Source organism: Vespula vulgaris, chromosome 17 (assembly GCF_905475345.1).
Source record: "Vespula vulgaris chromosome 17, iyVesVulg1.1, whole genome shotgun sequence".
Taxonomy (NCBI): domain Eukaryota; kingdom Metazoa; phylum Arthropoda; class Insecta; order Hymenoptera; family Vespidae; genus Vespula; species Vespula vulgaris.
Genome location: NC_066602.1, coordinates 1,910,345 through 1,925,538, shown reverse-complemented (window position 1 = coordinate 1,925,538; position 15,194 = coordinate 1,910,345). Strand labels below are relative to the sequence as shown.

At 26.5% G+C, this 15,194-nt stretch overlaps 3 protein-coding genes across 4 annotated transcripts in view; 2 read left to right on the top strand and 1 right to left on the bottom strand.

Annotated features, from left to right (window-relative positions):
- Nucleotides 1-248: 248 nt before the first annotated feature.
- Nucleotides 249-8,141, bottom strand: LOC127070275 (patatin-like phospholipase domain-containing protein 2). 2 transcript variants are annotated; one of them, XM_051008011.1, is made up of 13 exons: nucleotides 7,717-8,141; nucleotides 5,514-5,626; nucleotides 5,318-5,437; nucleotides 5,028-5,216; nucleotides 4,870-4,953; nucleotides 4,601-4,777; nucleotides 4,327-4,502; nucleotides 4,031-4,141; nucleotides 3,619-3,776; nucleotides 3,427-3,514; nucleotides 3,175-3,268; nucleotides 2,899-3,097; nucleotides 249-2,821 (listed from the first exon to the last, which is right to left on the bottom strand). In XM_051008011.1, the coding sequence occupies exons 1-13, from the start codon at nucleotides 7,922-7,924 to the stop codon at nucleotides 2,613-2,615; spliced, it is 1,926 nt and encodes a 641-aa protein (XP_050863968.1). In that variant the 5' UTR covers nucleotides 7,925-8,141; the 3' UTR covers nucleotides 249-2,612. The 2 variants fall into 2 exon arrangements, with proteins under 2 accessions (XP_050863968.1, XP_050863969.1); XM_051008012.1 differs by lacking the exon at nucleotides 4,031-4,141 and having other exon boundaries at nucleotides 7,717-8,139.
- Nucleotides 8,142-8,265: 124 nt separating this feature from the next.
- On the top strand, nucleotides 8,266-10,910 carry LOC127070276 (ataxin-10). The gene is made up of 7 exons (XM_051008013.1): nucleotides 8,266-8,451; nucleotides 8,620-9,005; nucleotides 9,088-9,537; nucleotides 9,614-10,131; nucleotides 10,197-10,393; nucleotides 10,536-10,599; nucleotides 10,695-10,910. The coding sequence occupies exons 2-7, from the start codon at nucleotides 8,887-8,889 to the stop codon at nucleotides 10,874-10,876; spliced, it is 1,530 nt and encodes a 509-aa protein (XP_050863970.1). The 5' UTR covers nucleotides 8,266-8,451; nucleotides 8,620-8,886; the 3' UTR covers nucleotides 10,877-10,910.
- Nucleotides 10,911-13,825: 2,915 nt separating this feature from the next.
- Nucleotides 13,826-15,194, top strand: part of LOC127070050 (protein Wnt-7b-like) — a 43,995-nt gene continuing 42,626 nt past the window's right edge. Inside the window, exon 1 of the mRNA XM_051007859.1 lies at nucleotides 13,826-14,588. Coding sequence (XP_050863816.1) covers nucleotides 14,560-14,588 — 29 coding nt within the window. The 5' untranslated portion in view covers nucleotides 13,826-14,559. The remainder of the gene's footprint in view (nucleotides 14,589-15,194) is intronic.

The following is a 15,194-nucleotide window of genomic DNA, read 5'->3' as shown; positions in this document are numbered from 1 at the left end:
AGTATAATTCAAGTTTCAATGGATTTAACATTAATAAAAATTTGTGAATTGTACAGTGCAAAAAAGGAAAAAGAAAAAAAAAAAAAGAAAAACTGATAGTACGAAAGTTTGAATTGTTTTTATGTATAAACATTTTAATTAATCGTTTCCATGGAAATTATATTTTATTATAATAAGAAATTATTAACAACTAGTTATTTATGACCAAAATATAAAAAAATGTTCATCGAATTTGTAAACAAGGATAATTATGTGACATAATGTACATATTATATATTAAAGATATGTTACATAATAAAACAATCAAGAAAAGGTATTGAAGTCACAGCACTCGTTAGGCAGAATTTCCCCATTGGATTAATTAATGCACAATTGTAAATATATATTAATATAGTATCATTTACGATAAATAGTTATTCTTCATATTTCTAATATAAGCCATAACCAACCGAAGAAGAAGTACTCCATTTAGTATAAATCTCTATGTAGTAAGAATAAAAAAAAAAAAATGATTAATACAGAATGCTTCCTATAAAATAAGTAACGTTATAAATGAATAAAAAGCGTACAAATTTGTACAACTGAATAATAAAATGTTCCAGCAAACACCTTAAATATATATATTTTTATAGTACCTGCATATTCTCAATGCATGGCAATAAAAATTGCACGTGGTTTATATAGTTAATTATATATTAAAAAAATATTCTATACTATATGTATATGTATACATACATACATACATACATACATACATACATACATACATACATACATACATACATGCACACACACACACACACACATACACATTATCTATCACATGTGTTCTATAATAATATAATTTCTAAATATGCATAGTATATGAAAATGTATACAAAAGTAGAGCAAACAATGTAAAAAGTAAAACATGATACTTCCACAATTGCATACTACCATTCCTATACTATGTCTTCAAGATTTTCTTAAATTGAGAGTTTACATTAAAAAAATACAATTTAAGTTTATTTAACTATATTGTGTAGATTTCCTGTAATGAAGATTATTGTATTGATGTTTATATTAAAAATTTTGGTTTAATTCTACAATTAAATGTATTATTCTATTATTACATCTAATACTCTTTGTACATACTCTCAAAATGAAAATCTTTTATATATAAATCATTATATATACATGCGCGCGCGCATGCCTATGTGTGTGTATGTGTGTATATATATATATATATATGTATATACATATATTATATATATAGTAATTGTATTCTAAATTCACAAGTATTCATGCGTAAAAGTTAGATTGTACATCTTGAATGTACAATCACATCTTGTGATGAGACTGATATATAACATTTCTTATACATAAATACTGAGAAAAAATTTATTTATAAATCTAAATAAAAAATAATATTCTTCGTCCTTACTTATCATGAATACAATACTCTTTGTGCATTATTGTAAATGTTATTTTATAGTTAGAATTCTGGCATATACCTATATCGTACTTATAATTACAAAATATCTTTTTCCTATTGCAAAGAGATATCTAATGTTCAATTTTCCGAATAATGCTAAAATTTGTAAGAACTAGATAGATATTTATGATTATATGATGTGAATAAACAATGCTTTTGAAAGTCTTCGGTATTCCTAATTTTATGTTTTTGAATATAATTTTGGACAAGAGAGTTTCTATTTATACGTTTGATTTGTTCAATACCTAATATAATTAATAATTATTATTATATCTTAAAATTATTTAAAAAATTAGATATTTTCTAGAAATATTAGGCAATATATATAGATATTCAAATATTAAACGATACAATTATACAAATGTGTATATCGATCTCCTTAATTTTATATAATAACAAAATTTAGTGATCTAATTTATCAATAATTATTATAAAACTTCTGTTTAATAGCACCCAGACCCAGCTGTAATGCAATCACAGATATTTCTTTGTAATATCATATAAATAGGCATGTGTGTTTTATTAAATTTTTTAATTAATTTCTATGTGTTAACTATATTTTAATATGCTATATATATATATATATATATATATATATATATATATATATATATGCTATATATATATATAAGAAAGAAAAAGAACATAATAAAAACAATTAATTTATATCAATATTGAAAATAGAAACTATAATGTTTAAAAGAAATGACATATGGCAAGCACGGTAATATAATTGTCATAGAAAACACTAAATTGTTTTATATAAACATGACTTCAAAATATTTAAATCTTAAGAGTGTTAGATAAATTACAAATACATCACTGTTAATATAATAAAATATTCAACACCAATATTTCAGTCTACTCATGAGATCTGTGGAACACTTACCCTTACTTAGGTAAGTTTATAACAATAATATATCTCAGTTAGTAAACGATATTAATAACAAAATACTATAGATGTGTGCACTGCTGCAGATTATAATGTAACAAAACAGTTATGGCTAAGAAAATCAAATAAAGCTATATAAGACATCGTTAATAAAAAAGTATACAGAAGTATCCAATATCCACCTGATATATTGCGCGTACTATTATATTGTAAATTGAGTTTAATATGATAAAAAAAATATTTATCTTATATACTTAATGATGGTTGATCTACTTCTGGTCGACTATCAGGAGGATTGCATGGTTGTTGTTCTTGTTTACTTTTTTCCATTCCCCATTCGCTTTCAGGATCAGAAAAAATATTTGAATTATCCAATATATCATCGTCTAAAGATATATCGGACAAATTCTCTAAACTTTGTTGATTTGCTTCAGTATAAAGAGATTCTGTTGTAACTACAATGAACACAAAGTATATTAATGATTGTTAATTATTATAATAGATTTTTTATATATTTAAATATTTCAATTACCATCATTTAATGTATGTTGAGATAACCAAGTAGGCTCATCCCAACCGTCAAATTGTAATTTTGTATTGGTCTCTACTTCATCAATAGATAATATTCCATGTGAATCTGTATCAGTTACATCAAATATTTCTGTTACCTGTACTTTATTATTTTCGTCCATGTAATAATAAGCTATTACGGCTTCTTGATCTGTAGTTACCTATAATATTAATTATTTTCCCATATTTATTTAAAATTAATTATCTATGTAAATTAAAAAATTTTTTAATTTTATACCTGTAATATATTTTCGAAAGTATCATCCACTGTTCCAATATCTGACACATTTATAACACAATTTGTTTTATTATTACATTCTTTCCATGATTGTCTGTAAGAAAGTATTACTGAAGTATGAAATAATATCAAAGAAAAACAATTTAATACGTTTTTATTACATCTAACTTTTAATTATTAATCAATTTAAGAAACTAATAAAAATCAGCAAATCAACATATAATCTGCAAAGTTAGTATAATGAATACTTACAATTCATTATACTGGAGTGTCAAATTTAAACTTTTTGAATTTTTACACAATGCATCACTGTTTTCTGTTGATTTGATATCATAAATATCTGTAAAATATATTGCACTATGAACGTATGCTCTTATTCACATTTTACATTCTTTTTTACTTTATATAATACATAATGAAAAAATAATAATTAATATTACTTACTAGACCCATATTCTGTAATAGCTAATTGACATTTGATTGTCTGAGGTATAGGTTGGTAATAAACATTGATTTGTGGAAATACATAACTCAACTGTTCCAAGATATATCTACTCGCTTCAACAAGATTATTCCGTAATTTTGGAACATTTAATATAAACCTATAATTAAAATAATATTATATTATTCATTTCTATACCTAGATATATACATATATGTAATATAATTAGATCAAAAAAGGTTTATTCAAAAGTTAAGAATAAAGGTACAATTATTATAATAAAAAGTATAATAAGAATAACAAAGCATTAAATATGACTATAAGCTTAAATTTTGATATAATAATACTATAAAAAAAGTCAGAAAATGTGTAAAAAAAATATATATATATATAAAATTGCACTTTAATCCTTACCGTGAAGATTTTAAGTGTTTAGCACAATTTAATGCACATTGAGGTGTGCGAAGCACATTTCCAATTACTTTGTATTCCACATTATAAGTTTCTATTTTGTTACCAACCAAGCTATTAAATCACATGCATAATGTTAGTAGTAAAATCATGCAATATAGAACTCTTATATTCTAATGATTGCAATGATTAATAAAAAGTTACTTAAAATGATAGCAAATAAATATCCGGATATTAGAAAAATTAATAAAGCTATGTACACAAAATATAAGATTTATTTATTAACAACATATACTTACTTCGTAAATGTTGCATATACTACATCTGCCGGTAATGTATAAGGTAAACTAAGCAAGGAGAGTAACTTTATACTTCTATGTTTAAATAACCAATTAATGAGACCTTTATTTGCTGAATCTATGGCATCTTGAAATATAGTCAAAACAGTCTCTGGTAAATTAGCTACTAATGCTTCCTGAAATAATTTCAAGATTATTATAATATATTATATTTTGTATTTGTCACAGATAAAAGATCAGAGAATGAGAATATTAAAATATATAATTATCTAACCTGTCTATGCATTTTACATTCTAAACATTCAGGATCATATTCGAAACTTTCATCTAATGTCTCTGATACAACGAATGTAGATTGTACAGCAAGGCACCTAGTACAATTAATTAAATTGTTACGATGTAAAAATCTTAAAGCATCATCAAATCCCTGTTTACACATATTAGATAAAATCTGAAAAAAGTATATACAAATAGTATATATAAATATGCTTGGAAATTATTATATACCAAAAATAATATTATGAATAAACTTTATGTTCTCACTTTTGGATTTGGTGGAAAAAGTATTCTAGCAAATCTATATATATTTTGTTTTGAAAGTTCTATACTTGTATTTGCCACGTTTACCTGAGAAGCATAGTAAAATGTTAATTTATATTTTTGTGTTTTATATCTATTCTTATAAATGATATATAACTTACATGAAACAATTGAGATGATATATCTCTAGGACAAATATCACTTTCTCCACAGAAAGGACTAACCGTAATAGTATTTTCATCGAGTGTAGGAAGATTATCACTGAAACCACCATCTATATATCTAATTCCATGAAACCGTGGTGGCAATATACCAGAGAAAAAAGGAATAAATGAAGAGGCTAATAGAGCCTATATACAACAAGAATTTTCAGAATAAATATATGAGCATTCATAAAATAAAAATAACATTACACACTTTCAAATATTTTTTATTACCCTAAAATGTCTACCTGAAGTAAATCTTGTCTTGAGTTATAATGTGAAACTATCACATTTTTTCCATCGTATACCCTGGTCAAAGAAATATGTAACTTCCCATTTACACGAATATGTGCATCTTCTGGTAGAAACTGTAAACAACAGAATTTATTTAATAAAATAATGATAGTTCACTTTTATACATTATATAATGTTGTATGAACATACTTTTTGTAAACTCTCCAATAATATATCATGTACATTAAATGATGGACTGAAAGCACCTAGTGTATGCTCTCTGGCTTCTCGTGCTACACGTAACACATTGCTTGTGATTTCACCTGCAAAAATGAAATCATTACTTCTTCATTCATATATAAAAATTTTGTTTATAATATGACAATAAAATTATTAATTCTATTATAAGAAAGTATTTATATTTCAAACAATTACTTGAAATAATAAATATATCAGTTTATGAAGAAAGAATAAAATATGTATCAATATTTATATGATAATTCAAATTAATATCTTATAATCTCTTGATAAAATATTTAATTATAGATAATATTAATGATCTTTAGACCTTATACCAATTAATTTTTTATAAAAGAATTCTGAAAGACAAATAATTTTTTTAAAATGTATATATAAATTAGTAAATAAAATTAAAAAAAAAAAAAAGGAGATTACATACTATAACCTTAAGATATAATATAAATAAATTCTTTTGTCCTATTTGCTTATATCGATTAATGTTTAAATTATGAATATTTAATAAAGAACAAAGCAACAATTGGGAAAATTGTTTACATTCTTTGGTCCAATCAATTTTATTGTAGATATAATTAATCTTATCTCTGTTAAGCACTTGATCTTTGTTCAATTTTATCATAATCTCTTTAATCAAATTTAAAATTGAAAATATGATAGATATATATGTATACTACTTATGTGTCATTATGTTATATGATATAATTTAAACATTTGAAAAGAATTATATATTCATGAAAGCATAATATTTACACAGAATATTTGTGAATACAAATATGTAATGTTTGCTTTATTCGGTTTCTTTGTTACATGCGACTACGAGTTTGGTGAGAGAGAGAAAGAGAAAGAAAGAAAGATACAGAGAGATACGTACGATAGATTAATATTAATAAATCATCTTTCACAAACAACCACGCATTGAATTACATCATTTCAAAGCGATTTCATGGTCAAAGAAAAAAACAACCGTTGTTTATACACGATCTTTCGAGACATAACAATTCGACTTATAATCAAAACGATTGATTTCTTATACATACAAATTTTTCGAAATTATAAATTATTATTTAGATTTTTGATACCATAATATAATAAATAATAAACAGCAATTATGTGAAAATTGATTTCTTTCTAGATTTAAATATGTTTATATGTACAAGTATTGATATTAAAAATTAATATTATATAATTTTCTCATTAAATTTATTAACAGAGTTATGATTTTTTTTTTAATAGCGAATAGAACTAGAGTTCAAGAAACTTGTTAAGATCAAAAGTAAATATATGTAATCTCGATTATATCATTAGGATTAGGTAAAGATATAAGAAATAATAGAATAGATAATAGTTTTTGATATTCTATCTCTAATTTGATCTCACTTGTATTGGAATTTCCTAAAAATTTAAATCACTTATTAAGTAATTATTCATTGATAAATATATATTTTAATTCTATATTTATATATATATATATACATACACATACAACATACATATGTATATGTATAATTCTCATTAAATAATAATATCAATAACATTTATTGTAACTCTTTCGTTTACTAATACAAACATCAATGTTACATCTTTCATAATATCTATCTATCACTATAACTCTTATTTTGGAAAAATATAATTGATAAATAGACATTACTATTTCTAATTATTCTATGCTAAGAATATGATTTGACCTACTTATTAGATATGTATATAATGGTCAAGTTTATTAGACTTACAGATAAGTAATAAATAATGAAATATTAAAACAAAGTCATTTAATATTATTAGGTTTCAATGTTTATCAATACTAACTCATTTACTCATACTGATCTGATCTTATCAATTCATTTAATCCTACTCTCATTAATAATTATGATTTTCTTAAAAAAAAAAAAAAAATAATGTTATATTAAATGAATATATTTAAGAAGCATATGTTATCATGTTATTATATACAACTATAAATTATGCAGAATTTGAATGAAATCAATACATATAAATCGCTTTGTAAGAACTTACAATAAAGAGTAATTTTTTGTAATCTTTGAACAGACACTCAACAAAGGCATTTCTAAATAAACGTATTGCTCAATAGCATAAAGTATTAATGATTTAAGATATTTTATATCTACTAGATATATAAACAAAGGAGTTCACTCACCGAGGGGTAAATCACAAAGAAGACAGCAGGCAGCGATAGCACCAGCCGATGCTCCACTAATCTTATCCAGTAGCAAATGCGGTGCATATTTCTTAAAGCATACTGCTACACCAACATGGTAAATACCAAGAAAACCACAACCAGCAAAAGATAAATTCATGTTGTGAAATCTATTTAAATATTTATCCCCTATATAATTTTCTTTCATTGACTAATTATTCAAGAAGGAAGACAAGTTGCTATTAAAAGGCACTGTGTTTTTAAATATTTTTATTATTAGATTATATATATATGTAACACTTAAGAGTATCTAACACTACCGGCAAGTGTAATAATTCCAATAAAATTCTATTTCAAATCTCGTATTCTATTTATGTTGGAAACGTTCTTACTACGGTGTGAACGACAGCTGTTTTCACGAAACACTGACAGATAATCCTCAGAATGGATAAGAAAAAACATTACACACAAGCAACGAGATATAATTTGTGTGTGATGACGCGTGATTCGTAAATACGTAGACTTATTTCTTATTGGTCGATGATAAGTGGTGTGGTGATCGCTCCGCCTACCAATGGTATTTGCAAATGTAAATGTATTTGTGTTAGTACGATCTTCTACACGAATTTTTTTATCAAAAATATGAGGATACATTGTAAATCTTTCCGCATCTGATTTTTGCATAAAATCTGTACTGCGATTGACCTAATTACGTTATGCACTTAACCTCTATAAGTATGTTACAATATGTACAAATATCTTATGCATTTTTGTATAAAAACTAACGTCATACTCTTAATACTTGTGAATTCGTAATATTGACAAATATTTTTCTAATTATATAACGATATAAATTATTTCGTTTTTTTTTTCTTTTTTAACTAAATTTTTGTTAATATATAGATTGAACTCTAGCTATCAAGCGACGTAAAACGTTAATCGTACTGCTGATAGCATAGACTTATTATGTAATTAGATTTGTGATCTTAATAAAGCTTTGTTTCGATCTATCTCATGCATGCGCGCATTTGTGTATGTGTGTATGTGTACAAATACGTACATTCGATGCAATAAATAAAAATAATATATACATATATATATATTAATATATACAAAGAAAATATATATGAGAAAAATATTAGAAATTACATCTAAACATTTGAATAAATCATGAATATAATAGATGAGAATAATTTATTAAATATATTAAATACAAGTTTAGTGACTCGTAATTGGGATGATATATATGATAATCTTAATCCGAAGTCTTTTGGCGTTATTAAATCCAGGTATATACAAATTTGAAATTATTATATATATATATATTTATTCATTTTTAAACGAACGATTTAATAGAAGATTATATTTCAGGCAATTATTTAAAGTCTTAGCAAAAATTGCTGAGATAATTGTGAACAAGGAAAATGATATACCTGATAAGCTCAAAATAATATTGTTGAAATGTTTGGGCAATTCTTGTTTAAATATATATACTCATACAGATTATGATCCAGATAATACAGAATATGGAAAATATTGTAAGAAATTATATGCTAATTTAGCAGAAGATACACCAGAATTTCAATATGAACTACAAGAAGAAAATCTGTGTTTTCCATATAATGGTATTGCAGAGTGGACCGTAGATCATATTATTTTAAATTGTGATATTACATTATCCGAAGAACAAATACAAGTGTTAAGGTTGTGTATACAATTTTTATGTAATCTTTTTACGTTCGCTTGCAATAATGGAAATTCATCGCAATGTAAAAGCATAAAGAATTATTTAAGTGGTACAACATTTCAAAATGCTATTATGTAAGTTTTTTTAATAACTTTTTTAAAAATACTATAAATTATATATTTTTTGTAACAATATTTAAATTGTTTCTAGAAAATTCATATGTTTTGAGGATATTTCAATAGCTAGAGCAGCTTGTATGTTCATACATAATGCCTTGAAAAAATTTGACCAAGATTACTTTACGTGGAATGATAAAATTCATGTGTGTTCTCAATTGTTAAAGAAAGTTGAAGATTTACAATGTGCAAAGGATGCATTGCTATGTTTGTTAAATCAAGCAAATGTATTTAAAAGCGTTTACGAAGATATTTCAATGGAAAATAAGTTACATTTACTTCAAATAATTTATGAAGAAGCTCAAGATGTAATTTATCGACATGAAAAAAGTGACACAGGATTTACTTTTTGTCAGAAGCTTATCAATTTTTTGTCAGATCGCTTTTGCAAAAGAAGTGATCTTATATTAAAAACAAAAGACACGTATTTAAATAATTTTGAGCCTATGGAAGTAATCATTCTTCTTGATATATTAGGAGTGCTTACATCAGAAGTTACGGATGAACTTTACATTATTCAAAATAATAGAAGTCTTCTCATAAATTGCTGTTGTAAGTGTTGATATATTAAACAAATATAAGATCAATTTTTGAATCATTATTATTTTTATTTACAGATTTATTGAAATCTTTACATATGTGTGGTAAAGAATCAGAGAATTATTTTACATCTATACAAAAATTAAGTGACGTAGCACCGTCCACACAAAAAATAGAATACGACTTAGAAAACCATCCTGCTTTTGGTTTTAAAGTAGGTTTGATAAGAGTAATTGGGAACATGTCATACAAGAATAAAACATGTCAAGATCTTGTAAGTAATACTGGAAAAAGATCTTTTTTAATATATGCATTTTAATACTATCAATAAATATTGATTCTTCCTTAAATTAAGATGACGTTAGAAAATACCAAATATTTTTTATCATATGATTAACAAATAGTCTAAATTTCAGGTTCGTGAAACAGATACTATTCCTCTACTTTTTGATTGTTGTAATATCGATGCCCGAAATCCATGTATCCTTTTGATAATTATTAACAAATTTTAATTTTTTCCATGCTTATACTCGATCTAATATTTTATTTTCCTTAAATAATAAACTATTCAACAGTAATAATGCAGTGGATTATCTTAGCGATTCGTAATCTGTGTGAAGAAAATCTGGAAAATCAAGAAATTATTCGTAATTCTACGAAAATCGGTGTTATGGATAACGCTATCTTAAAAGAAATGGGATTGACTCTGCAAGAAAACGAAAATGGAAAATCTATCGGAATCGTACCATTATCATAAAATATAAATCAATAAAATCTTATTACCATCAATATTTGAATATTAGTTAAATGTCTCATTTATATCATTTTATTCTTCATATATCGTTTGTTTTCATCAGTTAATTACCGATCGAGCAAATTCTTATATTTTTGTTATCGCGTGTTCACAAATAATAGTAGATGTCTGTTTTATTGACCGAACGGAATTTGCCAACAATGATAAAACTCTGTTTTATTGACCGGATAGAAAATATCGGTAATAATACGTTCCGTACGTTGTATGTACATGTATGTATGAATATATATAATATGTATGCGTGTTTACTCAAATCTTCAGAAACAAAGTTTCCCATAAAAATGGTACAAGGTTCTTTCTTGGCTATTAACGCGTAACTTAATTATATGACACGTTCTGATAATTATATTCCGATAATTATATGACAAGTTAAAAGAAAACGTTACGAGTAAAGATGCGAATTAATCGTTGATCGTTAAACTTCAAAAAGTAAAAATATTCAGAAAGAGAAAAAAAACAAGATTCCTTCTCAAGATATTTGCAAATGTGAAGTTCCAATATATCGTGGGTGATTTCTATTTAAAGTATATCCACTTATGCTAGTACTCATTATACGTCGATTATAAGCGGAAATTTCGAAAGCCTAGTGTGCAAAGTGATTTTCCTTTCCAATGAAATAGTTTCTGCTACAAGAGTTGTACAAAGTCATAACGCGAATTCCAATGTTGTACATGTTCTCTATACGTATGTATAGATCAGATAGTAAAACGTTAAATAAATACTTCAAGATAATTCTCACTGTGAGCGGGATAAGTTAATACTCGATGGCCAACTCCGCGATTGCTTGATTTCACCCAATGTAATAACACACTTCTGTCGTGTTATTCGAACAGAAGCTAACCGAACGTTCTAGATCATTTACGTTCGGAACTATGAAGAAATATATCTTGATATAAATTTCTAATGCAATTTATTCTTAACAAAATAATGAAATATTTGATCAATCTCTCAAAAAATATTTTTAATTGAGAGCCAAGATTATTGTTTTCATTAAATAATTCTATTCGTTTCGCATCAAATGAAAATGGATATGATCGTTTACTCGTGTAATAAACCTCTTTTTAAATTACTTTTCATTTTTCAATAAGGTCTCTTCTCGAAACGATAAATCTAAAATACGATGCAACTTGAGAAGTCATTAAGAGGAAATTTATTTGGCAATTATAATCGTTCTTTTAATTGGCCACATATTATTATTATTTGCGTCAAGATGTGCACAAAAAATCTTAAAGAATAATAAAATCAATTTCTACGATTTTCAGCTACATAATTTTTGAAATATCCAACTTCATACCTAATACCTAATACATAATACATAATACGTAATACATAATACATAATATATATACATAGTACATACGTTTGTAGGTAAAACAAGTTCACTTTCGTATTAATAGGGGTTCTCGAATCGAAGCTATGTCGGTACCTAATAAGTCTTGGATTCTTTTTTTTTTCTTTTTTTCAAAGAACGATCCAAGGTACGAGAGTGCCGACGCTCGCCTACGCGAAGCTTCTCTTTTGAGAGCCGACTTGGCAATATATTTCCTGTACTCTCTTTCTCTTTCTTACTTAGAGTATACCTATAGATCAGACCGACACCGATGCTTTATTCGAGCAAGTAAAAACAAATGGAATGAAAACTCTTGTTGTGTTTCTTATGTACTTAATCTTTTATCATCCACAAGTACAATACTATATTGATTCTTATCATGATAGATAAATTCGCGATATATTCGATAAAAATATATTACGATACTACTGTGTAATATATCTAGGATTAACTCTATGTTTATATTTACTTTGTGTTGGTGAGAGATCGATGATTTCGAATGATCGATAAATAGATAGATCGATGATGGATAGTAAAGAGTAAAAGATCGAAAGAAGAACTGTATATTGAGAGAGAAAATGAGAGAGACAGAGAGAAAGAGAGAGAGAAAGCAGGGAGGGGAAGAGATTGTGCCTTTCTCGGTGCTTTTCCTTTTAACGACTGCCGCACACGGTGTAAGAGCCGTAAATGTTACGCCGAGCTCGAGATTTCTGTAATAGCCACTAAAAGCGAGCTTCGTATACGTTTATGGATGATCGTAAAGGTACGAGAAGAGAGATATTTGGAACGGGAAGAGTCGCAAGATGTTTGAAGAGACAGTCAAAGAATGAGAGAGAGAGAGAGAGAGAGAGAGAGAGAGAGAGAGAGAGAGAAAGAGAGAGAGAGAGAGAGAGAGAGCGAGAAAGAATAAAAACAGGATGCTCTAATTATTTTCCATTTCTAATTGTAACCAATTCTCATTCCTCAGAAGAGATAAATAATTAGCCAATCTTAATAATTATCTTAAAAATTCTTTTATAATAAGAAAGATATAATAAAGAAATTTTCAAGTACATTTAGATAACAAGAATGATACGATATTCTAACTTTTGTGATTAATTATTAACTAATCTAAACTTAAAGTTCCCTCTTATGATAAAGAAGAATATAATAATGATATTACTAATCAAAAATTTCCTAATCTAAACGATTTCATGAACCATTCTCGATGATAAGGAAGGAACACAATAGAGGAGCACAATTTTCGAGTATCCACCCACATAATACAAGAATGATATACGATTAATCCTTCTGAACGATCTCCATTCGAAAACGGAAATCTGGATAATTTTACGTAGCGTTGGGCTCCGTTGCAAACTGGCATGCGGGTATTATCTTTACGACCTCTCAAACAGACTGAAAGAGACAGAGAGAGACAGAGACAGAGACAGAGAGACAGAGACAGAAACAGAGAGAGAGAGAGAGAGAGAGAGAGAGAAATGTCGTTGGAGGAAGGGGCAAACGCATGCGCGATATACCTTGAAGGAGACGGTGTTGCATCGAAAACCGGGGAACCTGTTATCAGAGAAACAGTGGCCGGGTACCCGGGACCAATTATCATGCAGGCCAGAGTTCTAAAGTCTTTACCTTTTCTTCTTCTTCTTCTTCATTTTCTTCTTCATCACGATCTTCACAATCTTCAGAGTTTTCAGAGTCCGAGTCTTTCGTCGTTTCATTTCCGGCCAGTAAACGTTTCTCCGATAAAAATTACGAGACTGCCCGATGATTCCAAAGTGTCTTTCCTTGTTATCGTGTCGTTCACATGGCAATTAAAAAACTTTAGCCAAGAAGGAAAAAGAAGATAAAACAAGAGATACGTCTTGCATCTTACTCTCTCAACGATCTGATTATTTATACAAGTATTTATTAAGTTTTTTCTTTGTAATGTGTTTTGTTGATTTTATGATATATTATGTATATGTATATCTTTCCATCGGATCTCTCATTTTCATCTACTCGAATTATTCTAATTTGCTTTTAACATTTGCATGGGAAAACGATCGAATTTGTTTTAAAGAGAGATATAAATGTTTTGTGTGAAGATCGAACTAATTTCTACCAAAGATATCTTCGTTATTTCTTTATCATTTCGAGATCAAAATTTGGAAGTTTAAAGATATGCCGTTCGATACGGATCTTAATTATTTGTGATAGAATTTGTGAAAATGTCAAGTCAAGTGTGTTATTTTAAACGAATTAGACGTGATCGTCTCTTCTAATCGAAATCGAAATATGTTAACGAGCTTTTTTTGGAGTTATGAAGGAAATTCGACGATTGTTGTTACGGTAAGTTGACAATTATATACGTATTATAAATAATCTATAAATACATATTATACATAGTGTAATGTTATAATAATAATAATATTAATTAGTATAATATTACAGCATTATTAATTAGTATATTAATTAATACAATATCATAGTATTATATCATACTAAATAATAGTATAATATAACGCTATAATATTATAACATTATAATAATGCTTACTAAGTATTACACTATGTATATTACTATATTTAGTATGTGCATGATACTTCGCTATACTAAATATTATACTATGTATAATTCTATGCTGTACTAAATACTATACCATGTCTTTAATATTACTATATTGATACTACGTTTATACTATTATAAATTATACATACCGATATAGATATTCTTTTTATTTACTATTATACATTGTATAATATTATATCGGTGCATGTCAAATATTTTTTTTTAGTGTTTTGCGATCATTACGAGAGAAGAGAGAGGATTGATAATAATTTACGAAGATATTACACGGTAAACGATTCCCATTGGGACGGGGGTACCTTTTTAATTTCTCGAGGTGACGTTTATCGTCGACTTCGCGTGGCGGCCCCGTTAAATCACGTATTTTTG